The sequence below is a fragment of the Phocoena phocoena genome, chromosome 6, assembly GCF_963924675.1.
Source record: "Phocoena phocoena chromosome 6, mPhoPho1.1, whole genome shotgun sequence".
Classification (NCBI taxonomy): domain Eukaryota; kingdom Metazoa; phylum Chordata; class Mammalia; order Artiodactyla; family Phocoenidae; genus Phocoena; species Phocoena phocoena.
The window spans coordinates 25,414,771-25,430,118 of record NC_089224.1 but is presented as its reverse complement, the minus strand read 5'-3'; the positions used below and the strand labels follow the sequence as shown (position 1 = coordinate 25,430,118).

The following is a 15,348-nucleotide window of genomic DNA, read 5'->3' as shown; positions in this document are numbered from 1 at the left end:
CATTTTTTAAAGAAAATATTCCAACTGTTTAAAATATATTTGATTTAACATTAAAATAGATTGTAGCCATCATAAATGCACACTTTTATAAGCAATATCTGGTAAAAGCTACATTAAAATTTGATTAGCAAAAATATTCAGGGAAATAATATAGGAATTTAATTTTCTAACTTAAGATTTACCCAATAAATGATTTTTGTTTAGATTTTTTTTTACTTTGAATGAAAGATTCCACGTTAATGGAATAATTTTCTCTCTCCCTCTCTCTCTCTCAACTTTAAGTGACAAAAAACCAGCGAACGCCTTTGAGCCATATATCTGAGCAATGCTAGAGATTCTGGTTTTAGAGAAATGGGTATTTGTACAAATTTCACTAGAAATTTTCTCAAAATTTCTTTATTAACCAAATCCCTGATGTTACGATGTGTTTGCCTCTTCCTCAAAGAGAAAATACAAGTACTCTATCTAGCACTGAATGTTCTAGTTTCTTGGGTTTCAGTTAATTAAGATCCAAATGTATTATGGCTAAAAATAATTTTGAGACTTTCATATTTTTAATAGCAAAAGAGTTTTACTTCCTTAGGCCTTGTGTGTGACAATGATGTACACAACTTTAATTTTACAGGGTTAAATTTAAAACTGCTTTGGAAAAAATTCTGAATCATATCCTAATACTTGGTTTCTTATATTTTAGTTTCTGTGGCATACCAATAAAATAATTAAGTTTTTAAAATAATAAAATGCTATGAAGCTTTCCAATTACTTTAAACTTTCCAGGACAAAGTTTCACCTCATTTTGATTAGTAATTTAAATTAGAACTTTCTTGATGAAAGCACAAGTGCTTTTTTCCAGGTAAGAGAAATGTTATGACATAGAAACTTTTTTAGCTATAATATGAAAAATTCATATTAATGAGTAATTTTAAAAACCTGGTAACATATTTCAGTTTGCCTTAAACTTTCTTTTTCACATGTGTGATTTTTCTACTAAACAAGGTAAGGAATACAGGTAGGAAAGTGAATACAGTATATTGTAACAGAAATATTCAATAGAAAATAGAATAGCCATGTTCTCTGTGAAATGTTCATTTAGAGAAATCACTGTGGTGAAATAAATGCCTAGAAATAATCAACATTAGTAGCAATAAACATCACTAACAAGATGTAATCTATAACAAAAAATCAATCATGCATTCAACAAATCTGTGAGCACTTACAAACTGTGCATTGTACTACAGTCTGTCAAAAATTAGAGGTTGAGAAATGAGATGATTGACAGTGAGTTATAATGTTTTGCTATGAGTTATCCTATAGGAGACAAGGCATAAATTGCCGAACATAAAAGGCAGAAGTAATAAAAGTATGCCTTGCAAATGGCTGGTAAAAGATTAGCTGAATGAAAAATTTGGATAAAAAGAAATAAGAGCACTATAACAGGGAAAATGATCAGGGGTGAAGTTGAGGAGTAAGAAAAATAGAAAATAATGGGTATATCAATGGAGATGGAATGGATTTTAGATCAGAAAACAGCACTTATTGAAAAGGGAGTGGGACAAGGTTGAGCTAGAGGGCCGAGGTCCTCAGTGGATGAGGACAATGATGATGAGCTCAGATTTAGAAGAGAAACTGTCTTCAGGGAAAGACCTTTCTTCTTAGGCGGCCAAGAAGACCAAAAGCAGATAATACTAAGAATCCCTTTATTTTCAGAGAGGCCCTCGTCATGAGGTCTTGATTCCTAGGCAAAGGTAAGTGCTGAACCAAAAGTATCATCCAGGTCTCCTTTTTTCCCAACAATTTCTTGTAGTTGTTGAACAGTCATAACTTTAATTCTCAAATGTAAGATTACTAACTGATGATTACTGATGTTCTAACACAAGGATAAAATTCAGAGTTCTGATGAGCAGTACTCTTTTCAAAGTTCAACTGTGTATCAGTCAGCTTCTGAGACCCCCTACATGGCCTGACCCTGCACAGCTGCATGTCTCTGCCTCTGCTTCTACTTTCATCTCAACTCCATGGTGCAGTGCTTTAAATGAAGTATGACAAGCACTTAAAAAAAAGTTGATATGTTATAGTATAATGAGTATAAAATACTATAATTTTAACACATAAAATATTATCAACTAGAGAGTAATATGTATAGGGTGTTCTATACCCATTCCTGCGAATCTCCCGAAGTCTTGGCCAAATGATGTCTGCAAAGGTTTCCCTGTCTCCCGCAAGCAGGGTTAAGACACTGGTTCCCACAGCACTGGTATCTCTGCTGCAAACCATATTTCCCTCTGCCTGAGAATATGGTTCACTGTGCTGTGCCTCTCTTGTCTACTAAATTGTATGCACTAAATTGTATGCTCATGTCTTCATATTTTCTTCATTTCTGTATTTCCCACCAAGCACAGTGCCTCACCTCAAAAATTCGAGACAATCATCAAGTAACCCAATCAAACTAACTAAATCATAATCATTAGTAATATTTGCAAAGCTCTTTTCTAACCATGTCCACACACAACATCTAGTACAGGGTCACTAATTATAGCAGGTGAAAAAGCACTCCTAATCATACCCACTGGGAGCTTCCCAGTGCCCTGTCTGGGTCAGCCAGCACTGAACACTGCCCTTTGGGATGAGACCATACTCTTTCACTTCTCCTCTCAGGACTCTATCTTACTTGATGCATGAACACTGCAGTGTGAAGATTATGGCTCAGCTATATAAATGAATTAAACTAGGTGTTCATTCCCAGAGTGCAAATTCCTGAGGTCACAATTTAGGCCTCTAGGTTCTGGTTGAGATTGGCTGTAACATTGTGCTCCTTCACAAGATTGGCTGTCTTATTGTGCTCCTTCAACAGTTAACCACCACATCCCAAACATCTCACCCTTTGTTGCTTACATGTTTTTGCTCATCTCTTCTAGCTGCAAATCTTCCCTATTTCCCTCTGTGAGAACCCTCACATTCCTTCAAAGTCTAATGCAAATGCCATGTCCTCCATGAATCACATGGATAAAAAGGAACAATGGATGGAGTCTATTTAGATTTGCAAAAGGAAACTTTATGAATTTCAAAATCAATATTGTTTAAAAGATGAAACCATTACCATTTTGGCATTTTATGTAGGAAGGGATAAGATTAAATAGAAGTCAATATATTAGAGTAAATGATTGTCTATTCTATTTTCTTGGTGAAAAAAGAGGCAAAGTCATCATCTGATTCTCCACTAAGACCTAAACTCCTGGGAGACAGGACAGTGTGTTTTTAATATCTGTGTATCCAGAAATTAACTCCAAAATATCAGTGGAAGGAAAGAAGCTAGGAAGGTAATAGGAAAAATGTATAGAATAACCAATTAGAAACTAATTTTGTAGAATGTAAATATTGTGTGTGTTTGTGATTTAAAGTAGTTATTCAAGTAGAGTCAGACACAAAATAATTGGATTCTGCAAACTATTTCACATGGAAAATTTGAAGTCACAGTTAGTCTTGGACAGAAAACACTAAGTGGAAACATGATAGTTATTTTTAATATCTCAAGCTTTCACGTAAAATGGAGTGTTCTATGTTCTTCCAAAGAGCAGAAAAGAACATCAGCAAACAAAAGTTGCAGTGGGAAAATTTTGGTTAATATCAGGATATTATCTGATATCTGATATATCTGATATCTGATATATCTCCTAAGTAACTAAAACATAGAGTCTCTCTTCTCATAGGCAGTAAACATCACTGAAGGGGCCAAATAGTCAGTGAGAACATCCAGCATTTATATGGAAAGAGCACTTGGCTTTGGGGTAGAGAGATGTCATGCTATCATTGTAAATCTATAGTCTAGTAAACAAGACAAATCGAGATTCTCTTAAAAGATAGTTACTTAGTCTGGTTCAATGCAGTATGTGACTTTTTAAAAAATACCACCTTATACATTAATTTTGGTCTGAGCAGTACCCATTAATTCTGGACATTCTTTTATATATTTCAATACAGATATAGATATTATGCATTTTATATAACTGTCAATTTATATACAAATTATTCTAAGTTTACTCACTTTTCCCACAATATATTTCCTTTTTGCCTTGTAATAGGACAAAAAAAGGAACATGGGCGTTTCAAGTCCAGTGTGTGTCCTTTTCTTCCTTCTTGGAGTCAAAGTATATTGCCAGTATGAAAGTTATCAATGGGATGAAGATTATGACCAAGAACCAGATGATGTCTACCAACCAGAATTCCAATTTCATCAAAATGAAGATTATGGAGTTCCATTTCATCAGCATACTTTAGGTTGTGCCAGTGAATGCTTCTGTCCACCTAACTTTCCATCATCAATGTACTGTGATAATCGCAAACTCAAGACTATCCCAAATATTCCAGCATACATTCAGCAAGTTTATCTTCAGTTTAATGAAATTGAGGATGTGACTGCAGATTCATTCATCAATGCCACTCATCTTAAAGAAATCAACCTCAGCCACAACAAAATTAAATCTCAAAATATTGATCATGGTGTGTTTGCCAAACTGTCAAATCTACTACAACTCCACCTACAGCATAACAATTTAGAAGACTTTCCGTTTCCTCTTCCTAAGTCTTTGGAAAGGATTCTTCTTGGTTACAATCAGATCTCCAGACTGCAGACAAATGCTGTAAATGGGCTAGTAAACTTGACCATGCTTGATCTTTGTTACAATCAAATTGATGATTCTACATTACAAGAAAAAATCCTTGCGAAAATGGAAAAACTAATGCAGCTTAACCTATGTAATAACAGATTAGAATCAATGCCTCCTGGTTTGCCTTCTTCACTTATGTATCTGTCTTTAGAAAATAATTCAATATCTGCTATACCAGAAGATTACTTCAATGAACTCCCAAAACTTCATGCTCTAAGAATGTCACACAATAAACTACAAGACATCCCATATTATATTTTTAATCTTTCCAACCTTATAGAGCTCAATGTTGGACACAACAAACTGAAGCAAGCATTCTATATTCCAAGAAATTTAGAACACCTATACCTAGAAAATAATGAAATTGAAAGTATGTAAAATTTCATTGTTTTGTGTGTATTGTTTTTATTTTTATTATTTATTTATTTAATTTTAATTTATTTACTTATTTATTTTTAATTTTTATTTTATATTGGAGTATAGTTGATTAACAATGTTGTGTTAGTTTCAGGTGAACAGCAAAGTGATTCAGTTATACATATACATGTATCTATTCTTTTTCAAATTCTTTTACCATTTAGGTTATTATAGAATATTGAGCAGCGATCCCTGTGCTATAGAGTATGTCCTTGTTGTACATATCAATCCCAAACTCCGAATCTATTCCTCTCCCCCACTCTTCCCCCCTGGTAACTATAAGTTCGTTCTCTCAGTCTGTGAGTTTGTTTCTGTTTTGTAAATAAGTTCATTTGTATCATTTTTTCTTAGATTCTGCATATAAGTGATATCCTATATCTTTCTTTCTCTGACTTACTTCACTTAGTGTGATAATCTCCAGGTCCATCCATGTTGCTGCAAATGGCATTATTTCATTCTTTTTTAATGGCTGAGTAATATTCCATTGTATATATGTACCCTATCTTGTTTATCCATTCATCTGTCGATGGATATTTAGGTTGCTTCCATGTCTTGGCTATTGGAAACAGTGCTGCAATGACATTTGGGGTGCCTCTATCCTTTCGAACCATGGATTTCTCCAGATATATGCCCAGGAGTGGGATTGCTGGATCATATGGTAGCTGTATTTTTAGTTTCTTAAGGAACCTCCATACTGTTCTCCATAGTGGCTGTACCAATTTATATTCCCACCAACGATGTAGGAGGGTTCCCTTTTCTCCACACCCTCTCCATCATTTATTGTTTATAGATTGATTGATGATGGCCATTCTGACTGGTGTGAGGTGATACCTCATTGTAGTTTTGATTTGCATTTCTCTAATAATTAGCGGTGTTGAGCATCTTTTCATGTGCCTCTTGGCCATCTGTATGTTGTCTTTAGAGAAATGTCTATTTAGGTCTCCTGACCATTTTTTGACTGAGTTGTTTGGTCTTTTGTTATGGAGTTGTATGAGCTCTTTATAAATGGAGACTAATCCCTTGTCGGTTGCATCGTTTGCAAATATTTTCTTCCATTTTGTAGGTTGTCTTTTCATTTTTTTAATGGTTTCTTTGCTGTGCAAAAGCTTTTGAGTTTAATGAGGTCCCATTTGTTTATTTTTTTATTTCCATTACTCTAGGAGATGGCTTAGAAAAGATATTGCTGTGATTTATGTCAAAGAGTGTTCTGCCTAAGTTTTCCTCTAAGGGTTTTATAGTATCTGGTTTTACATTTAGGTCTTTAATCCATTTTGAGTTTAATTTGTGTATGGTGTTAAAGAATGTTCTAATTTCATTTTTTTACATGTAGCTGTCCAGTTTTCCCAGCATCATTTACTGAAGACACTGTCTTTCCTCCATTGTATAGTCTTGCCTCCTCTGTTGTAGATTAATTGACCATAGGTGTGCGGGTTTATTTCTGGGCTTTCTATCCTGTTCCATTGATCTATATGTCTGTTTCTGTGCCAGTACCACACCATTTTGATGACTGTAGCTTTGTAGTATAGTCTGAAGTCAGGGAGCCTGATTCCTCCAGCTCCATTTTTCTTTCTCAAGATTTCTTTGGCTATTCGGGGTCTTTTGTGTCTCCACATGAATTTTAAGATTTTTTTTGTTCTAGTTCTGTGAAAAATGCCATTTCATAGGGATTGCACCAAATCTGTAGATTGCCTTGGGTAGTATAGTCATTTTGACAATATTGCTTCTTCCAATCCAAGAACATGGTACATCTTTCCATCTGTTTGTATCATCTTCGATTTCTTTCATCAGCATCTTATAGTTTTTGGAGTACAGACAGGTCTTTTGTCTCCTTAGGTAGGTTTATTCCTAGTTATTTTATTCTTTTTGACATGATGGTAAGTTGGATTGTTTCTTTAATTTCTCTTTCTGATCTTTCGTTGTTAGTGTATAGAAATGCAACAGATTTCTGTGTATTAATTTTGTATCCTGCAACTTTACTGAGTTCATTAGGAGCATCATTGTCTTTTAAAGACAGAAAGAAGAGTATTTTGACCTTTTAAAGAACAAATCTTTAAAAACATATGCTTTACAAATTGCTGAAAATGGTTGCTTTGAAGCTGGCTAGGGAAATGGCAGAAATTGGCCCCAGAGAAAGGTGTACTCCAAGGTTTATGGTCTTTTCTATTAAATGTTATCACCTTGAACATTGAGAATTAGTACTGTAGAGTATACAAAGAAATATGAGATCCTGAGTAGTAGAACTATAGGTGATTTTCACTTTTTTCTTTTTGAGATTGTTTCTACTAAGAATTTATTACTTAAATAATTTATTTAATACTTAAATAATTACTTAATAGCCAATGAAGACAAAGTTTATTTTGATAATATAAAATTCATTTATAGTTTCATTTTCATTTTACTATTTGATTACTGTAAAAAATAATTAAACCTAATTCCACTTATAAGTATTTTAATTAATAAAACTATACCCCATAAACATTTTAATAAAATTCAATACAGGATTATGGATGTAATACAGCAGGATTAATTTTTAATTTGTATTTTTCAGATATCAATGTCACATTGATGTGTCCATCTGTTGACCCACTACATTACCATCATTTAACATACATTCGTGTAGATCAAAATAAGCTAAAAGAGCCAATAAGCTCATACATTTTCCTCTGCTTCCCTCATATACACACTATTTATTATGGTGAACAAAGAAGCACTAATGGTCAAACAATACAACTGAAGACCCAAGTTTTCAGGAGATTTCAAGATGATGGTGACAGTGAAGATCACGATGATCACCATGAAGCCACAGAAGAAGGAACAGAAGAAAATGCTGACCCTCACTATTATGGAAGTCAAGAATGGCAAGAAACTATATAGGTATACATTTATAACTTCACGAAATCTTATTATTCAGTATAAATTTAACTAAATATGCATAGCTCGTAGTAATATACCTGGAATTCTGTACTAGTATGAGATCAAGTTGAATTTAGGTTGTTGACAACATCTGCATCATTACACAGGATTAGAACTTACTCAAAATGATATAAATCTTTAGAAATGTAAATTAGAATGATAAGTAGGAATCAAAAACTACACTTTGAATATTAAATTATCATCATGTTGAGAAAAAAAGCAAGTATGATCACTTCTATTAACAGTAATTTTTCTAATAATGATGTAAGAAGTAGTGTTAGAAGCTAAGAACTGTAAGCCACGTGCTTTAAATCACTATGAGCATAGTGTTTAAATGCCAGAAGGTTACATTAATGTAACAGCAGCTACTCATTTAAGGACTAGACTAATTTTTTGACCTAATGTCCAGAAAAGCTTTCACACTTGTATTTGAATATCATCACCATGACAGCCACCAGCTGGTCCTACCACTTAGAGCACAGAATGATATTCTTGATTTTCAAAAGAGGCTATCGTACTAAGGATCCAAGGCACACAGACTTATGAAATCAACTAGTCTTGTTTTCCTCTCAGAGCACGAAAGCAACAAATATTTAAACCCTGTATTTGGATACCTAAAAAACACCACATCATCTTATCACAATCCATATTTTAGCAAATTTCAGCAATTGTACAAAACAATCTTGACTGCGTTCCAGTGTTTCTATAGTAAATTCACTAGAGAAAGGTTTTAGTTACATAAAGATTTGCTAATAAATAACTGCTCTGTTCACAAGGTTAAGTTAATGTTAGCACAAGAAAGTATATGAACATAATTAAACACTTTTATTTTCCTAGCACAATATATTAGAAACATATATGTATATCAGCCAATGTTTATTTACATAGTGTTAAAGTTGAATAGAGTTCCTTTGAAATTTGAATGACAGGCTTTGATATCTTCTTTAAATCCTTAAAAATCATATATCATTTTGAAGCATTTTAAGTATGCCTTATAATGAAGTATAACTTCTATGATGAACTTTCTTGATTTACCAGGCTAATATTTCACAGAATTCCTCAGATAAGGAATAAACACAAATCTGGAGCTGCCTACACAGGAAACCCCTCAAACAAACAGTAACAATTTAAATAGTATGCAAAAAGACAAATTAAAACTATAGTTTAAAAGCAGTTGTCTAGTGGTGAGTCTATTTTTCTGGAGATGACAGTTTAAAATGAAGCCTCTAATGCTCTTTATATCTTTGAGTAGGTTATTAGCATGTAGCAGAAACAGAACACCCACATGTCCCCAGGGACAAGCTCAACAATCCAGAATGAACATGAACAACACTCCATTCATTCATTCATTCAGCAAGTCATTTGGTATGCAGGGCTTAGTAATGAGAGGTCAAACATAATACATATGTACACTTGTGACGCTATGAGACACAGGTGTGAGGGTAAAGGTAAGAGCAAAACGATAGTGATGTGGGTAGAGCACATTTTCCAAAGAGGTAAAAAACTTTAAGGACCATCTCCCCCTTTAATGAAATTTTTAAAAATAGGGTTATAAATTTAAACATTTATTATGAGCTAATATGTGGAAAATACTGTGGGTGTTTTAGGAGATCAGAAAGAGAAGACTATTTCTTACCCAGAACAATTTAAAATTTAATGAGGAGCCATCAGGAAAATGTAAATCAAAACCACAGCAAGATATTCCTTTACATTCACTGGATGGCTATAATCAAAAAGGCAGACAAATAATAAGTATTAATGAGGAGGTACAGAAAGTGGAATCCGCTGGTGACACAGTCAAATGGTGCAGCTGCTTTGGAAAGCAGTCTGGCAGTCCTTCAAAAAGTTAGTTACCTATGATCCAACAATTCTACTCCTAGATATATACCTAAGAGAACTGAACACATATGTTCACACAAAAACATGTACACAAATGTTCATAGCAGCAGTATTCATTAATAGCCAAAAAGTGGAAACCACTCAAATGTCCTTCAGCTGATGAAAGGATAAACAAAATGTGGTATATCCACACAATGGAAAATTATTCAGCCAAAAGAAGGAATGAAGTACTGATACATGTTACTACATGGATGAACCATGAAGACATTACGCTAGTGAAGTCAGTCACAGAAGACCACCTATTGTGTGATTCCATTTATATAAAATGTCTAGAAGAGGCAAGTCTATAGAGACAGAAAGATTATTGGCTGCCTGGGGTTGGGGGGCAGGAGAATAAAGGGAAACTGGGGGATGACTGACAATGGATAGAGTCTTTCTTTTGGGGGTGATGAAAATATTCTGAAATTGATTATAGTGATGATTGTACAAGTTTGAAAATACTAAACACTATTGAATTGTACACTTTAAAAAAGTGAATTGCATGAGATGTGAATTATTTCAATAAAGCTGTTATTTAAAAATTTAACAGAGACAATAAAATCTAATAACTCACTCTAACAAAAGGAAGAAAGAAATACAACGTGGCAGTAACTGAAACACGACGTGAACACAGATATGCCGACTTTATTTCTGGCCAGGATGTGAAGCAGTTGAAGGCTTCAAAGAGGTGGTACTTTGATGTGTGAGTAGGGACTGATTGGCAAGAGTGGAGAAAACAGGTCCTACGGTGAGATTAATATAAAGATGTGGTAATTACTTATTTCACCTCTTGCACAGTTAAAACCCTCCAAATTTTCAGAATTCTGGAGCACCTATTTTTATCTCCTCCTAAATTGACAAATGAAAATACATTTTAATCTTCAATGAATAGGCTTAGTGAAGAAAAAACCTGCACAGTTTAGCAGTTCGTAACAAGGAACTTGAAATCAGATATACCTTGGTAGAAGCCTGACTTCACACATGTAACTAAGCAAGATGACTCTGAGTAAGTTACTTCTTGAAGCCTCCCTTTCTGCATTTCTGTAAGGAAGGTGGTTCTCACAGGGCTGTTATAAGGACAAGTAGAGATAGTATACATACCAAAGCATTTAACAAACTGCATGCCAGTTACAGGTACCCTACAAGCAGTAATTACTGCAGTATGTCCAGCCCAGCAGCCCACTGGATACATGTGCCCCCAGCCATCAGCTGTGCTTCGCATGCCTTGGCGCTCTCTCGGGGACCCTCTAGAATGGAGTTAGCATCTTTCAGGTTCCTTGCAAGGTTCCACTTGTACAAAAGACTAGTAAACAAGACAGAATTTACTAAAGATTTCATTAGGGAGAGAGAGGAGGGAGCTTAAATCATATACCCACCACAAACATATTCCAAGTCATTATTTGATGGTTCAGCTTCCAAAGCACCTCTAGATGGCCTACAAGGGTGGGAAGCAGAGTTCCCTCCATCCCTCAAAAGGCACTTGGCGGGCTTCCCTGGTGGCGCAGTGGTTGAGAGTCCGCCTGCCGATGCAGGGGACACGGGTTCGTGCCCTGGTCTGGGAAGTTCCCACATGCTGCGGAGCGGCTGGGCCCATGAGCCATGGCCGCTGAGCCTGTGCGTCCGGAACCTGTGCTCCGCAACGGGAGAGGCCACAACAGTGAGAGGCCCGCGTACCGCAAAAAAAAAAAAAAAAAAAAGGCACTTGGCTGCCTGGCTCCTCTGGCTAGAGTAGTCAAACTCTTCCTGTCTATTAGGAAGAAGACGTCACCTCTGCTCTCCCTTTAAAGGCATGTATATATAAACACGTCACAAAATGTCCTCCAGCTGCAGGGCCAAGTAAGGAGGCAGGTTAACAACCATCTTTTGTTACTCAAAAATGTCCAGAGGAACTCATGCCTACCCCAAGTATTTCTCATTAAAAAGAAAACAAAACAAATAACCACCAATGCTTTCCCTAGGAGGATGGAAGAATAAAGTTCTACCTCCTACTAGAGCTGCAAACAAAACCAGATGATATATTTATATCAGGAAAGAAAAAGATGAAAATTCATCAATTTTCTCATTTACACTTCAAGGTATTAGCTATATTAACTCTGAGGCTGAACTGTGTGTTTGTGACCACTAACAAATAAATCCAAATCATACGATGAACCCAAGCTTAATTAGCAAACATATTAGAAAGGAAATAAAAATAAAGGATATTTAATAAATTTGCTTATAATAATACTGGTTGAGAATGTTTAGCATGTGTTTAAATATTACCTGAAAACTATACATTTTTACTTTATTCCTCAAGTTGGAACCACTAACCCAAAATGCAGATGTATGCATATCACGTAACATACTAAACCAATTCCATGGGGAAAAAACAGAAGAAATAAACCTGTCTCTTCTGTATACTTTTACTATAGCAAAGGATTCATATGACCCATGGAAAGCTAGAACTAAAACCCCAATTTCCTGATTCCAAATACATCTTTTCTAAATCTTAGAAATAAAGAATAACAGCAGCTGGAAACAAAATTAAATCATAACCGCTAAAATTCCAAAGTTTCTTACACGTTCCAATTTCCTAAATAAGTATAACCTGGTATGCCTAGCAAGTAAATAACATGGCATTTATGGATATGTCTGTCCTTGCATGTTTAGGTTGCAAATTTATTATACCTAGACTTATGTACTACTCAGAAAAATTAAAATCACAAATACGATACATTTTTAACATTAACCCTTCTTTATATTGAGTCATAATTCCCCTCCCTTTAAACTTAAGCCTTTAGTCCGGGAAGTACTTGGGTTTGCATCTTTATCTCATTTGACCAAACAACTAGGCTTCAGGCATAAGCAGAGATTTGAGACGGAGATTCAAATCATAGACTTCCCATAAAATCCTAGAATGTTCATTAGAAACAAGTCAGAGGTCATTCCCACACTGAAGGAGAGATGACTACACAAGGCAAAATTCTGGGACACCTTCAAAGATATAAAACCCTATAAAGATACCAAGGATAATGTGGCAGGGTCACCAAAAAGAACTCCACAGAGATAACCCTCTCAATTTTGGATAAATGCCTGCTCTTGAGCCTTAGCTTTCATCTTTTATTACTGTTCAGTGAAAGCTAAACAGCTTTCTACCAGGACACAATAGTTCCTTCTGGAGTAGAAAACAATCTAACTTTGAAACATATTTTATACTGGAAACTATGTAGTAAAGAATTTGACACCAAAGAGGGGTTTGGGCTTTGCTGTCAGCTTCTAGGAGATAATCTCTATCTTTGTTTAGAATGGGGGTTAACACATCCAATCTTAGGGTGGGACGGGCCATACCAAATAGTCTTAGGTTGGCCATGCCAGAAAGACAACCATGTGATTTCGGATGTGTCATATAGTATCAGTCAACCTGGTGGCAGAGTTCAACCATGTGGGATACTCAATTGATCATGCATATGTAATGAAGCCCCAGTAAAAACTGAACTGTGAGGCTCAGTAGTGCTTTCCTGGTTGGCAATACCCATATTCCTTGTCATACATCAATGCTGGGTGGGTAACGCATCCTAAGAACAATGGAAGCTCCGCACTTGGAACCCTCATAGACTCTGTCCAATGCGTCTCTTCCTCTGGCTGATGTTTATGTGTATCCTTTCCCTGTGATAAACCATAACCATGAATAGAATGGTTTTCAGTGAGTTCCATGAGTCCTAGAAAATTATCAAATGTGAGGGTAGTTTGGGGAACCCCCCAAACTTTCAGTTGGTATAAGAAATGAGGATGGTTTGGGAGACTGTGCTCTCAAACTCTGGCTAACTGTGGGTGGGAACATACATATTTTCCAGTGTAATTCTGAATACTTCTAGAATCTTACCTTGTATAGTCATCTCCCCTTCAAGTGTGGATGTGACCTCTAACTTGCTTCTAACCAACACAATATTGCAAAGAGATGGCATATATATGATTATGGGTGCATGACTGCTACAAAGAAACTGTGAGATAATAAATGTGTGTTATTGTAGACCCTTAAACTTGTAATAAATAACCAATAAAATAGATAAGCAGTGATATTCTTCAGAAATGCAACATTAGAGGGATACTTCTAAAATGAAAATAGAATCATGTCACTCACTGGCTTAAAAATCTCTCAGTGGTCTCTCACTGGCTACAAATAAAACTCAAACACCTCAGCAAGGTATAAAAGACTCTCCTTAATCTGACCTCTAGTCCCCTGTCTGATCTCTTAACATGAGCCACCCCCCTCACCTCTTCTCTCTCCCTCCAAGCTCCAGCCATATACGACTAATTATCCATTTCCTTAAGGATCTACCCTCCCCACCTGTGTGCTGCTCCCATTCCTAGAGCACTTCTCCCTCGGCCTGCCCCCCACCCCCCACCTCATTGTCTCTAGAGAAGTCAGTACGGTGCAGTCTCTGTGGCTTCACCCTTTCCCAGGCCACTGCAGAACTCTGTGCACATTTCTCTGTAGCAGGTCTCTCACTGTGCATTCTGTCACTTGTTTGTTGCCCTTCTTGCTAACTTACAAACCCTTCCTTTTTGAGGGGAGAAAATGAACTTTGCTTGTCTGAGTTTATTTTTCTGTAGTACTGGCAGAGAAATGGCACTCAATAAACTTCTACTAAATGAATGAATGCCAATAAAACTATATTTACTGGTCATAATTTTTCAAGAAAAAAAATGTTATATCCACAAAATAATTTTCATTACTACAAAGTGTCAAACTGTGTATACCATTAGTAAACTATGAATCTCTAAGATTCTCTAATCTATTTAACATCTATCCAGTTCATTTCTCAACATCCCATTAAACCTGCCACACAACAGAAAACAAATCAATATCTGCTGTTTCATTATTAGATATTTTCAAAGACTTTAAAGCCATAAAATTGACAATTTATATCAACCAAAACCAGAGAATATCACAACTAAATTTAAAATAATTCACATTCAAATAAAAACATGAGTATTCAAGTCTTAGTTTATCCAAGCTTTAATTCGAAAAACTCTAAAGCCAATTTTGAATAGAAAAGAGAAAAAATTAGTATTCTTTCATTTTCTACTTTTTAATAAAGTATTTATCCATATCCATATTTATTGAATTTTTAGCATAGAGGAGAAAGAAATATTACCTTGACTGCTAAAGGTACCAAAGAGTGAGAAAATTAAAACAAATCTTTAAAGATGTTCACATAGTTATCTAAATCCCACTTCAACTTAAAAAAATCAAATTTAATATTAAAATAATTAAAACAGCTTCCTTCATTTAGCAAACGAAAATATATTTTACTATCAAACCCCAAATTATAAATAAAATTTATTTTTAAAAAGCTAATTCTGACACTTGAGTTTTTGTTATATGTAACAATATAAAGGGGGAGAGGGACCTCAAATGACTAAACTAAAAAATAATTTGTGCTAAAACTAATTTCTACACCGGAAACTTTTTGGCTATATACTAATTAAAGTA

The 15,348-nt window shown here is 35.1% G+C and overlaps 2 protein-coding genes across 2 annotated transcripts in view; one reads left to right on the top strand and one right to left on the bottom strand.

Annotated features, from left to right (window-relative positions):
• The window catches only part of CENPP (centromere protein P), a 231,673-nt gene that overhangs the window by 136,930 nt on the left and 79,395 nt on the right, over window positions 1-15,348 (bottom strand). The window lies entirely within an intron of this gene.
• On the top strand, window positions 4,095-7,955 carry OMD (osteomodulin). Its single transcript, XM_065879815.1, has 2 exons — window positions 4,095-5,034; window positions 7,630-7,955. Exons 1-2 carry the CDS (start codon window positions 4,095-4,097, stop codon window positions 7,953-7,955), a joined length of 1,266 nt encoding a protein of 421 aa, XP_065735887.1.

Coding starts and splice junctions, on each gene's coding strand:
- OMD (XM_065879815.1), top strand. CDS start 4,095: ATGGGCGTTTCAAGTCCAGTGTGTGTCCTTTTCTTCCTTCTTGGAGTC. Junction 5,035..7,629: donor AGAAAATAATGAAATTGAAA/GTATGTAAAATT, acceptor TGTATTTTTCAG/ATATCAATGTCACATTGATG.